The 12,728-nt window shown below is 49.0% G+C and overlaps 1 protein-coding gene across 2 annotated transcripts; it reads right to left on the bottom strand.

The window, feature by feature from the left end:
- Positions 1-132: 132 nt before the first annotated feature.
- Positions 133-10,933, bottom strand: E2F4 (E2F transcription factor 4). 2 transcript variants are annotated; one of them, XM_001372666.5, is made up of 10 exons: positions 10,679-10,933; positions 9,531-9,640; positions 9,178-9,339; positions 7,960-8,003; positions 5,884-5,945; positions 5,305-5,587; positions 3,697-3,882; positions 2,055-2,102; positions 1,296-1,340; positions 133-1,200 (listed from the first exon to the last, which is right to left on the bottom strand). In XM_001372666.5, exons 1-10 carry the CDS (start codon positions 10,817-10,819, stop codon positions 1,085-1,087), a joined length of 1,197 nt encoding a protein of 398 aa, XP_001372703.4. In that variant the 5' UTR covers positions 10,820-10,933; the 3' UTR covers positions 133-1,084. The 2 variants fall into 2 exon arrangements, with proteins under 2 accessions (XP_001372703.4, XP_056660549.1); XM_056804571.1 differs by lacking the exon at positions 2,055-2,102 and having other exon boundaries at positions 10,679-10,899.
- Between the last annotated feature and the right edge of the window lie 1,795 nt (positions 10,934-12,728).

The raw sequence follows: 12,728 nt of genomic DNA, 5'->3' as shown, positions 1-12,728 counted from the left end.
GCCACCCCTCAGTGCCTCTTACCCCCCCCTCCAGCCGTAGGCACGCCCTTCTACCGCACGACCCAGCCCCGAGGCCTCCACTCCCAGAAGGGGCCGGCTGCAGGGTTGCAGAAAGGAGTTTGGGGCCAGGGGAACCTTAGACGCGGTTTTTATTCATTCAGACACTGTACAAATATTACAGGCAATTTCCTTACACTGCAAAAAGTATAAAAATAATCTTTATATAGGAATCTGTTCATTCCTGTAAATCTCTCTAAATCTCTTTCCGAACATTTTCTAACTGGAGGCAAGGGGTGATACAGGAACACAGGAGGCAGGGGCCGCCTCCTTCCAGCCCTGGGCTAGAGGGGGCCCTCAGACTAGGGGCGCAGGGATGGGGACCCATCCAATTTGGGGAGTGGCTTAGCCTGTCTCAGCCACCTGCTCTGGGCAGCAAGTAGGCCGTGTGGGGGAGGGGGTGGTCACATTCCTGCTCCATTCAGAGATGTGGCTAGGCTAGGCTCCCCTCCTCCCCTCCACAAGTTCAGGCCTCTGACTCCAGAAAAGCCTGGGGCACACTCAGTTTGTCAGTCTAGTTTGGATGCTTAGGCTTCGGTCCTCATCCTGCCCTGGGCTTGGGGGAGGGGGTGGCGCTGGGGTGCAGGGTCCCTCTGGTAGCCTTGGTAAGGGGGATCTAGGGTTACTGCATCCCTCTGGAGCAGCAGAGCCTGAGCCCTAAGATATAAGGTGTGGAAAGAAAAGGAGCAGGGGACCATCAGGTTTTGGCCTAGAAGAGGCACATGGCAAATGCTTTGGCTACCTGTGGGCAGAGGATAGATATTTGAGGGAAAGGGGGGGGGGGGTGGCATGGGGTCCCTCCTCCCCCGTCTGGAAGGGCAGGTGGACAAACTGGCCAGTATCAGGAACAGGAAATCTATGACCCTAATTGTGCAATTTGGAAGGGAGGGCTGAAAGGGGCCTGGGGGCTGGTCAGTCTGTATCTGGAGGAATCCTGAGGACAGTGGACATGGGGGGAAAAGGAAGGCCCAAAGCAACCCCAAGTCAAACAGTCTTGACTCCACACAGCCCTAGGGCAGCCCCAGAGTCAGAGGTTGAGGACTGGCACATCAAAGAGGTCACAGACACCTTCACTTTCATCCAGGTTGTAGATGTAGTCATGGTCTCCAGGAGGAGGAGAGAGGCGGAGCAGAGGGGCAAACACTATGGGAGGAAAAAAAAGAGTTGGGACTGGCTTAGTGCCAGCTGTGCCAGCAGACATGTCCACAGCTCTGCCCCACCCCTGCCAGGCTACCCACCTTCTGAGGACATCAACTCCTCCAGCAGCCCGGAACTCATGCACTCTGGAAGGGGAAAAGGCTGTTTGGCACACACTCCTGCTCCCACTTCACTTCTGAAGTCTTTTGGGAACAGGAGGTAGGGAGGGAGGTCCCAGGGGAGAGGGTGCCTGGAATAGGTGAGGGCTCTGGAAACATCGCTCTGACACACGGACCCACAACTACCCACTGGGTCCTCATGCTGACTGCCATGTGACTGAAGATGCTATTGGTCCCAGACAAGCCCAATTTCCCAGCCACAAGCTCAAGGAGAAGTGTGGGGCCACATGTAGGCCGGGGCCTTGAGATCAAGGGGCAGCTCTGGGAAGCCTTCCTGGACCTGGATTAGGATGCTCCCTTTTTGGTGGCTGGTGGTGTCTTCAGTCTTACCAAAATGCCTTCCTAGACCACCTACGAGAGAGGTCCTCTGGCCCCAACCTTGAGAGGTACCAAAGGGCCAGAAAATCAGATTTCAAGCTGGAAGGGACCTCCCTTCTAGGCCTGAGTCTTCAGGGTGAGGCCCAAAGGAAGACAAGATGTATAGTGGGACAAAAATGACACGATGAGGAAACTGAGACCAAAAGGGAGTAAATGACCTGTCAAGGGTAACTTGTGGCTAGCCCAAGTCCAGCACTCCACCAATCCACATGGGGCCTCAGCAGGAGGCAGGGAAGGTAGCCATTCAAGGTCGGAGCAAAGAGAGGACAGGGAGAATGGTGAAAAGTCTGGATTGTGCCCTACCTCTTGTTGGATCAAACATTTCTGACAGCTCTTTGGGGAGTTCCAGTACTGAAACAGAAAGCAAGAATCAAGGCTTTCATGCCCAAATCCCACCATACCACCCAGTTTCAGATTGTTCCTTGGGGCCTTTTAAGCCCTTTGGCCTAGCTACCACCAAAAAGCCCTAGACCCAGTGCCTCTGCTCCATCCTGCCTCCTTCCAGGTTGTCAAGAGGACAAGATGTTGCCATTTTTTCTCCTCCTCCAATCATGCTACTGCTGGTGCAAACAGCCATCTCAAGGCTGACCAATGCCAGGGCAAGTTGATCCTGGCCCCCAGTCCTGCCTCCAATAAGATTGCACCTTATGGATCTAGGGGTTTGGGCTAGGTCACCTCTTTTTCTCATTCCTTTTTCTAGGGGGTCTAGCTTCCAAGGGTAGCTGGGAAACTAAGACACAGAGTATGGGGAAAGAGGAGAGTGGGACAAAAAAACCATGTCCAATTCTCAGTGCCCCCCTGCCCCAGGCAGGGTGAGCTAACTCTTGCCTGAATGACAGAAAGGGTCTTCCTATAGAGTCCAGCCTCCACTCTCTACCCTTTGCAATTCATCTTTCACACCATACATAAGCAAAAATCCTCAGGAGATTCCCATTGTCTGCAAAATAAAGTTCCAGCTCTGCTGCATGACAGTCAAGGTTCTTCCTGACCAGATTGCCCTACTATCCTTTCTGATTTATCTCAGAAACTCTTGAGAATTGTAATATTCTCTGCTTCCCCTTCACATCACTTCTATGTGTACACACAGACACACACACACACACCAGCAAACTATCCCCTTGTCTGCTGAATACCTCCCCTTTCCACCCTACTCAAATGTCACCACCTCCAGGAAGTGTTCTGGGATACATCTGAGCAGGATGTCACATAGCACTTCTGTCCTGTGCCTCTCTGATATGTTATACTATGTTAGTTACCTGACAGTTGGTGTGTCATCCCTGCCCTAGAAGACAGGAGCTGGGTCTACTATAGCCTGCACAAGTGCAGGGCTCACTAGAGAAGGCTGAATAAAGACCTGTTGGAGCCCTGGGTTCTAGTGTAACTCTAAGTCTGCACTAACTGGCTATACCACCCTGAGTATTAAATTCAAGAAGGAAATGAATGTGAAGAGTGCACACTGCCCCCCAATGGAAGGTGGTCTTGATCTGGTCATTTGTGTGATTGGCCCATCATTGCCAAGGGTCTAGCTTCCAGTCTGAGGCCCTGCTTCTGGGACCAAGACTATGAGGGACGTGTAGAGGTCTCAAATGCCTTTCCAGAACCCTGGGAAAGCCTCCTTCGTTGTATGTGCCATTGAGGGGATGGGTTTCTGACGGGCATTAGTAGTAGTAGGCTTGAGTCTTCAGGATGAGAACCAAAGGAAGACAAGATGAATACAGGGACAAGAACAGGGCCCTGAGTATTAGGCAGTCTGGGTTCTAGTCTTGATTCTGCTGTAATTTGCAGTCACTTCAATGTCTAGGTCTCAGTTTCCCCGACTGTAAAATGAAAGGTCTGGCCCAGATCATCTGAGATGTCTCCTTCAGTTTTCCCATCTTTCACTAGATGAAGAGAGAAGCAGCATGAGCTGCCCCCATCCCTTCTGCTGGTCTAAGCAAATACTCACTGCCCGTAGGATCCGGCTTGATTGGCTCAAAAGAGGTAGAAGGGTTGGGCAAGGTGGAGCTGCTGTCCAAGGAGGCCGAGGACTGGAGTGGCCGCGTGTCAAGTGCAGCAGGGGAAGCAGTGTTGAGGGTACCGAGGACACTGGCATCCTTGCTGTCTGCCCCAGGGCCACTGCTGCTCCCTGCAACTATACCCCCAAGCCCCACACTAGAGGTTAGGTCATGGGGTAACATCTTCAAAGCAAGGAGCCCTCCAATTTCCCCCATTAGCCCCAGCTCCCCAAACTAGAAGCCTCTTTGTTGCCAACATGAGGCCAGTGAGAATCTAGAAAAGAGTTGCTAAGTCTCAGGGAGTGTGGGGTCAATGGTAAGGACCCAAAAGAGGACAGCTCTTGGAAGTCCTTCCATTATTGGGAATGGTTTCCAGAACAAGAGAAAGGCCACACCAAGGTCTCTCAAAGTAAACAATGGACGGCATCATAACAAGATGAATATTAATAACATGAGGTCCTACATTAGAGTCCCAGAGATTGGCTGCATTAATAGGGAAAAGAGATGTGACTTTGCAACAATTCACGTGAAGCCCAGTAGGAGTAATGTGAAGGGGATCTCAGGCTATGTTAAGAAAGGCCTAGAAGCAGTAACTCCCACATGCTCATGGTAGTCCTCTGTGCTCAGGGCCAGGCACCACACTCTGAAGGGCAACAAAATGGAGTTGGGTCCCAGGAGAACAGCCAGAACAATGAGGGAAACTGAAACAAGGTCACTGGAGGATGAAGAGGACCTGAGGATATTTATTTAGCTTGGGAAAAAGAGAGCATGACCCCTGTCTTGGCATATCTGCACAACTGTCCAAGAAGGGTTTGGCTTAATCTATGTGGCAGGGTAGGGCTGGGATCACTGGGTTCATGTTATAGAAAATGTATATGGAAGAACTGCCTAATCATCAGAGATTGCCCAGAGTAGAATGGGCTGCTGCTTCAAAACACTATGATCTTCCTATCATTGGACCACTAGAGGTTTTCAAGAAATGGCTGAGGCCCAGGGGGCCTGGGCCTAGAGAGCAGAAGTCGTTTTTGGTTTTGGCTTTTTAAATAAATCCATAGCTTCCATCTTAGTATCAATTTTAAGACAGAAGCATGACATCGATTAGGCAATTGAGGTTTAAGTGATTTGCCCAGTCATAAAGGTGGAAATGTATGAAGCCAGATTTGAACCCAAGTTCTCCCAAATTTAGGCCTGATGCTCTATTCGTTGTTACCTAGCTGCCCCAAGTGCAGTTCTTAAGGCTCTGCCAAATTTGTTTGTTAACTGCATTTCAATCTAATTGGCTTACTTGGTGATCCTACATCTTTTGTTTTACGCTTTAAAATCACAATTTGGATAAGGCCCTGTGGCCCTCCCTAGGTTACCTCCAAAGAAATTTAAGATATACACAAAAAGGCTAAGAATCTCCACTGTTAAGAGGAATTCTGCTCTGGGTGGAATGTCAAACTCAAAGTTTAGTCCTTGATGCAAAAAGAGATTTCATGTCTCCTATGGACTGACCTTCCATCCCTCTGTCCTGTCTATCAAAGCACAGGTTCCAGCCTCCCTCTAGTCCCTCTCACCTGGGCTGGCTGTTGGTTGCCCAATGGCACTCTGGTCCTGGGTGCTGGTGGGAGTGGAGGGGCAGGGGCTGCTGGGGATGGAGGTCTCTGGGTGTTGAGAGGGTGCTGGTCTCGGCTGTGGGGGGGAAGGAATGGCTGCCTGGAACTGAAGAAGGTCCTCAGGAGGAGGCACAGGGACCACCACAGGGGGAGAGCTCCACGCATCCTTGTTTACCAGTAGCACCTCGATGGGGCCAGTTGCACTCCTCAAATGGATCTGATACTTCTTCTGCACATTTAGGCCCTAGGGAGCCACAAAACTTGGCTCAGAGATGGCAGCAGGGGTAACTGGAGAGAAGAGCCTGGCCAAAAGGAGAGGCTCTGCCTCATGGGCTCAAAGCTCACAGACCCCCTTCACCCAACCCGCAATTCTCCCCAGCCTTCTTTTGCTACTGTGCCATCAGGGTCTCTTGAGAAGCCAGTTAGGCATGCCCTCCATGCTCCACCCACCCTATTCCTGACTTATCAACTTTAGCAGCTGGTGCTCTTTGCTGCCTTCCTCCCCTTTGTGCCCTCCTCCCCTTTCCAAAATGCACCCACCTCAGGGACTGGCACTTCCAGACTGGTACCTGATGGGGCCCGAATGGCCAAGAGAGTGTCCCCTGGAACACAGATAACAAGTTGTGGATTGAGAGCAGGCCCAGTCTGCAAAGGCTGAGGGTGGACAGGGCAGAGCCACAACAGGTAGGACATGGGGGGGGGGGGGGGGGGCTTTGAACACTCCATTTCCACCTCACCCCACCAAAATCAGTTCTGGTTCCTTCAGGGGAGGTTGGGATATCTGTCTCTTCAGGAAAAGAATCCCCAGAATTATGAGCAAGAAAAATCCTGTCTCAGTGCTAAAGGTCTCCCCAGAGAGGTACACAAGAGATACATGGTTTTTAAAACTGGTCCTATTTCCAAAAGTTCCCTCCTGGATATAAGCTTCCACTCTATATTACCTGAAACTCAAAATACAGGACTACCCTGGTCCTATATATGATCTGAGGAGAAATGATCTTGCCCCCTTCCAGCAGCCCTATCAATCAGGAGCTAACCAATATGCATCAGTTCCTAAGAAACTGTAAATGCCCACTGGCAGAACACAAGGATCCATTCAACCACTGCCTTATCCTCCAGCACCCAGGCCCTGACATTAAGGCCCAGTAGGATCAGGTACCACCAAATTAGAACCAAGAACCTCTCCAAATACATCTGACAAGTCTACAGAGAAGGCATCTCTGCACATGGGAGACTGTAAAAGCTGAAGCTAACAAAAGCATGGTGAGAATGAATGGCAGAGAAGTAATTAGAAATTCAGAAGTCAACAGAAGAAGAAATTAGAAAGTTCACAGTTGGCTGTCTTTGCTGAGGATTGTTTCCTTATCAATCATTTTAACATGCTGCTCCCTAAGGAGGGTTGTCACAGTCACAGCCAAGATCAAGGTCCAGCCCCTGGGCCCCAAACTACCAAGGCCAAACAGGGGTGGGGGTGGGGTGAGACAGAATTCTACTTTCTCTTTCCCATCCACCTTACCTCTCCATCCAAATTTGTCTGGATCAAGTTATAGTCATCCTCAATGACAGCATAGCATAATGAAAATAATCAATTCAGAGTTGAAGGGCCTGGTTTTCAATCTCATGCCTTCCATTAAATTGCTAGGTGACCCTAGGCAAATCACTTCCCTCTGCTACAGAAATGAGCTAGGCGTTAAAAGGGGGACCTCCAGGCCTGGAGTCAGGTACACATAAGTTCAAATCTGGCCTCAGACACTAGTGAGCTGTGAGACCCTGGGCAAGTAATTTAATCTGCCTCACATTTCTTCATCTGTAAAATAGGGAGGAAAAATAGCATCTGCCTCCTAGGGTTGTTGTGAATAAAGAAATAGGGTATTTGTAAAGCACTACATAAATGATAGCTATGAATTCTCATCACTAATATTGGGTTTTACTTTCTGATTCCAGTACTTAACACTCCTTCTCCAGCTCCAAATCCTACAATAACTGATGAAAGAAAGGGAGCCACAGGCAGGATTCCCCAAAAGTAACCACATCTATAAATGAGTGAGACCCTCTAGCAATAATCTTTATCCTACAGATAATCCTCCATGGTTACCCATCATCTGGCAAGAGCTCACAGCTGTAAGAAACAATAAATTCTCTTAGGCAGATTATAGTATCATCCATGGAAATGTATATAGTCACCTTAGCAAAACTAGCTTTCACCAAGCTCTGAGCATCCACACCATCTAGCCTGATGACATATGTCACAGCCTAAGTCAGGACTTAGAATTATCAATAAATGGGACCCTCCCCCTCTTCCCCCCTCCAAATCAGGACCAACCTCTCTGTTCTTTCCCCCAAGTAGAGCAAAGAGGAATCTTCCTTAGGCAAGAGTGGCAGTCACCTCCCCCCCACACACACATTCTGAACTACAAACCACAAAGTTGCCCAGCAGCTGGCAGTCCTGACCTGTCACCACATTAGTGATTCTTTTCCCCTGAATATTTTTCTACACCTGCTTGTTGTCACCAGCTTCAAACACTTGGTGAATGGGGAGGGGGAGGGGGGGTTGAGAAAGGGGCCATTCAACCATCCAGGTTTGCTCACTCACCCACTGCCCAAGAGCCCACTCACCCGTGAAACATTTGCAGATATCCTCATGAGTGACATATGCTACGGTGGCAGGGGTTAAGGAGAAGAGACAAAAAGTCTGCTTGGAGGTTAGACTATGAAGACAACAGATTAGAGAATTCCTTCCTTGTAGCTCTGAAGTTCCACATGGTACTGAGAAGGGGGGAAGTTCAGAGATTATTCTGCTACAGAGCCAAGTCCAAAGGAAGGGCAACTCAATGAAGCTCTCCTCCAAAGCAAGGACACTACAACTCTTTGCTATAGGTCTTTGCCTCCAATCTGTCCCACACAAGGGATAAATACAAAAAAGAATTTAAGAGTCCTAGCAATCTCCTGATGCCTCTAGGGTAAAGTCCCTAAGAAATTACTGAGTTTAACCTAGGCAGAAAGAGGGTCTGAGCAGAAGGAATAATGACAAGAAGCCATCAGAAAAGACCTCAAGCCAGGGAGATCTGCTATCAAATTAGATAGGCATTGCATAGAAATGCCAGGACAGGGACCAATTCTGGGGCTCTAGAGAGCTAGAGCCAGTCCTGACCAATAGCTTCATGAAGCATGGTGTGTTAGAAGGCACACTGGCCCTAGAGTCAAGACTGGGTTTTTTATCCCAGCTAAAACTAAGAAGTCAGTTTCTCTCTCTGGAGCTCAGTTTCTTAACCAGTAAAATGGAGATAATATTTATACTACCTACCTCAACTGGCTTATTATAGGGAAAATGTTTTGTAAACCATAAAGCCCTAGAAAGCAAGAATCAGTCCTAGCATTATTATTTTAGGCCACTTTTTCTTTTATTCTGCTACTTTCTATCTTTCTTTGCAACACCCAAAACTCTTAAGGGTGTGGCCTGACTGTATCTCTCCAAGACTTCAAACAGCTTTGCCTTGCCCAGCCTAGATAGTTGTCTCCCTAATCCCTGTGTTTAGCAATTCTGACCTCACAGACCCAGCTGTGAATCTCACAGACCCAGCTGTGAATTTCACTTTGACACAGCTATATTACTTTGGCCAAGAAGGATCAACTCGGAACTGCATAATTTTCCTTCTTGTTAAATGTAGATGATTCTTATACTACTAACCCCACAGAACTGTTTTAAGGAAATTACTTTGTAAACCCTGAAGAACAGGCAAAACGGAAACTATTATTATGAACAACCCAGGATGGTAAAGGTAGAGAACAGGAGACAAAAAAAAAAAGAGGGAGAGGGAGACCCTGGAAGGATATCGTTTGTTCTGCACATCTTCAGTGACGTTCCGGATGCTTTGCTGAACCCAAACCTTGTGCTGGTCCAATTCCTGCTCTCTCTGCTGAAGCTCCTCAATCTCTGCTTTCAATTCGATGAGCTTGTCTGCTATTTCTCTGGTGTTACAGCCAGGTCCCACACCCCTATATTCAGGCACCGAGTGGGAATAAACAAATGAGAAAAGAACTCCCAACAACCTCTGTCCCTGGTGTAGGCCTCCTTCCACCCCAGGGCCTACCACTCAGAGAACTTGCTTCCTTTTTCCCATCTGCCTCAAAAAGTCTCCTCAATCTCCCATTAGAATCCTTCCTGCCCTGCCTTCCCCAATACTCACTTCCACTGGATACTGTTCTTTGACTTCTTTTCGATCAGCCCAATTCCTTCTAGGACATTCGTGATGTCATAGATTCTCCGCTTCTGCCGAACAGCCAAAGTGTCTGCTGCCTATTAGAGAGAGGAAATTCTTCAGCTCCTCTCTTAGTTTCAGGCCACAACCAACCACCACCACCACCACCATTTCTAACCCACTTTGACACCAAAAGCTCAGGGCAGCCCAAAGTCACACGTAACTTCTCAGGTTAACTCCTCATTTCTGGAGTCTCTTTGTACCTCTGCTTTGCCCTACAAGCCTGAAAAACTTCCCCTGCCTGACTCAGTATAAATCTCTTGCCCTGTGGTCCAAAATTCAAATTTGTTCCAACTTGGTTCCTCCTCCAACGGAAAAAGGGGAATCTCCATTCTCTAAATGCTCTCTCCCCCAGCCTTCCAGCCGTTACCTACTTTTCAGTCTTTCCAGGAATCCTTCCTCTTTTCAGGCAAGTCACTGATCAGTCCCCCCCCCCCTCCCCACCCGGCTCCAGTTCTCCCTAGTCTTGTTCAGAACTCCCTCCATACTCTGGCCAGTCTCCCCCTGATCCTTCAGTTGTTGGTTAAACTTCCACCTTCGGGTATTCCCCCAAGACCCTCACCTCTCAGGCCTACCTCCTCTTTTAACAAGCATTTATTAAGCTCTGACCATGTGTCAGGTACTGTGCTAAACCGGGGATACAAAGAAAAGCAGAAAATAGTCCCTGCCCTCAAGGAGCTCACAATCTAACGGGGAGACAACAGGCAAACAACGATGTACAAGCGAGCTATGAACACGATGACCTGGAGATGATCAATAGAAAGCCCGAATTACAAGAGATCCGGAAAGGCTTTGTGTAGAAGGTGGAATGTTAGCTGGGCCTCACCAGAAGGTAGGAACAGAGACAGGAAGGAAGAATTTGCTTCCAATGATACCCTGAAGCCTCTCCCCGCGAGCCACTCTCCTGGGGACCCCCTCCGCATCGGCCCCCTGCTGCTCCCTCCCCCGGCCCCACTCGTCCCCGGTGTCCTGCTCCGGCCCCCGCTCCTTTCTAATGTCCCTTGCTCCTCCCCAGTGTCCGGCCCCGGCCCTCGCTTGTCCCCATGTTCCCCGTGAGGGCTGGGCCGGGTCCGCACCAGTTTCAGGTCTAGGACTCCGTCCTTGGCCTCCTGCAGCAACGACACAAACTTGGTCGTGAGCAGCCCCAGGCTCTTTTCGTGCCGGCTCGGGGTCCCGGGAGGCGGCGGCGGCGGCGCCTGCGGCCCGGACTCCGCCATGGCAGCCTGCCTCCCTAAGCCCAGGCCAGGCCGGCGCCCGCCGCCTGCCGCCGCCACTTCCGCTTCCGCTCCCAGTGTCTCAGCCGGCAGCAAAAGCGACACTTCCGCTTGGCACTTCCGTTTGAGCCCAGCTCGAGGGCATGCGCGTGCGCGCATGCGTACCTGCTGGCCCACTTCCTCGAGTCCTCAGTGCCCCAGGAATCCTGTGCAATTACCTTTCTTTTGGAGAGCCGCAGAATTCCAGGGATCGTGGGGGAAAGTCCAGCCTCCACGGACAGCGAAAACATCCTAGGTTTATGTCGGTTACCAGATTTGGCTAGAAATCCAAGGGGATCTCGTCAAGTGACATCCTTGTGGAGACCACCTGAATCATGGACAGACCGAGGAGAGGGATCCCACCTTCTCATCTCTGTTCGCTTAGGCGGCTAGATGGCGCAGTGAAAAGGACGCAGGACCACCTTATTAAATAAATACCTTCTCTTTCCAGGCTCCGTACCAAGAGGCAAGGGCAAAAAGAGTTCAAATGCAGCTTTGGACACTTACTAGCTATGTAACGCTAGACAAGCCTTTTAACCTATGTATGCCTCAGTTTCTTAATATGTAAAATGGGTATTATAATAATACCATCTATTTTCCTAAATTGTTGTGAGGATAAAATGAAATAATACTTTAAAGCACTTTGGAAACTACTACATAAATGTTAGCTAATTATTATAATTTTAGCTCTTTAAAAGTTTGTGTTTGTAGCTCCCATGTGCATCTCTTTTCATTGACTGACCCTCTTCACCATATCTATGGGCTAAATTTCCCCAAAGAAAAGTTTGGAGACCATTGCCCTAGTCCCTGGGACTCTTTCTGCTATAGTCTCTGGCTACCTTCTTCCCAGTCTCCCCTGACATTGGTCTCTACATTCTAGTTCTGGGGGGTTCCAGACCTCTCTCTGTGCACACATGTGCTGCCCAAAACTGCTTTCCAGTGGTTGGCCATGATGTCATATTTTCCATACCCTTCCCTGTGGATGAGCTTGCATTTACACTGCATGTGTCTGGCATATACAATTATTTGCATGCTGTCTCCCCACCATTAAAAGAAAGCTACTTGGAGAACAGGAACCTCATTTTTGCCTTCCTTTGTATCCAAAGAGATTAGTGTCAAGAAAGTCTTAAAGTGTTTAATAAATACTGATTGACACCCTGATGAAGAGAAGAAAATACTGGTCCTCCAGATGGGGATAAAAATCAGCAGCTCTCCTTCCTACCATTCTCCTTCTAGGTTAAGGTAAAAGAAAAGAGAGTGGGGTTGGATCCTTGGGGTAGTTGGGTAGCTCAGTGAAGAGGCCAGAGCGAGAGAAGAGGTATTTCCTTCAGTTCTGCTCAGTTATCCATATAGCTTTGCCCATGGCCCTGCACTGCCCACAACAGGCCACTTCTCATCCCAGCCCCTAAGTGCAGGAGTAGACTAGCCTGCCTTCTGCCTGATGCCTCTATCATCCCTAATTAATATTAACTAATTATAATATAAATGTAATAATAATTACTATAGGTCATCCCTAAGATATTTTGCTATTGTTACTTCAGGCAGGGAAAGAAAGAAGGGAGGGATGGAGAGAGAGTCTGTCCCTTCTCTTACATTTCTCTTCCCACTCCCTTATGATTTTTATACTTCTGAACCCCCACTAAGCTCCAGGCAGAAAATGGACTAAAGTAAGGTGGAGAATGGGAAGCTTGAATCTGCTGAAATCCATTTTGAGAAGGGAAAAAGGGGATGCTCTACAGCATAGAACTAGGGAGTCAGGGGGGCAGCTGGGTAGCTCAGTGGATTGAGAGCCAGGCCTAGAGATGAGAGGTCCTAGGTTCAAATCTGGCCTCAGCCACTTCCCAGCTATGTGACTCTGGGCAAGTCACTTGAC

The sequence above is a fragment of the Monodelphis domestica genome, chromosome 1 (genome assembly GCF_027887165.1).
Source record: "Monodelphis domestica isolate mMonDom1 chromosome 1, mMonDom1.pri, whole genome shotgun sequence".
In the NCBI taxonomy this organism is placed as follows: Eukaryota; Metazoa; Chordata; class Mammalia; order Didelphimorphia; family Didelphidae; genus Monodelphis; species Monodelphis domestica.
The sequence above is the reverse complement of the archived record's forward strand: the minus strand, read 5'-3'. Positions and strand labels throughout refer to the sequence as shown.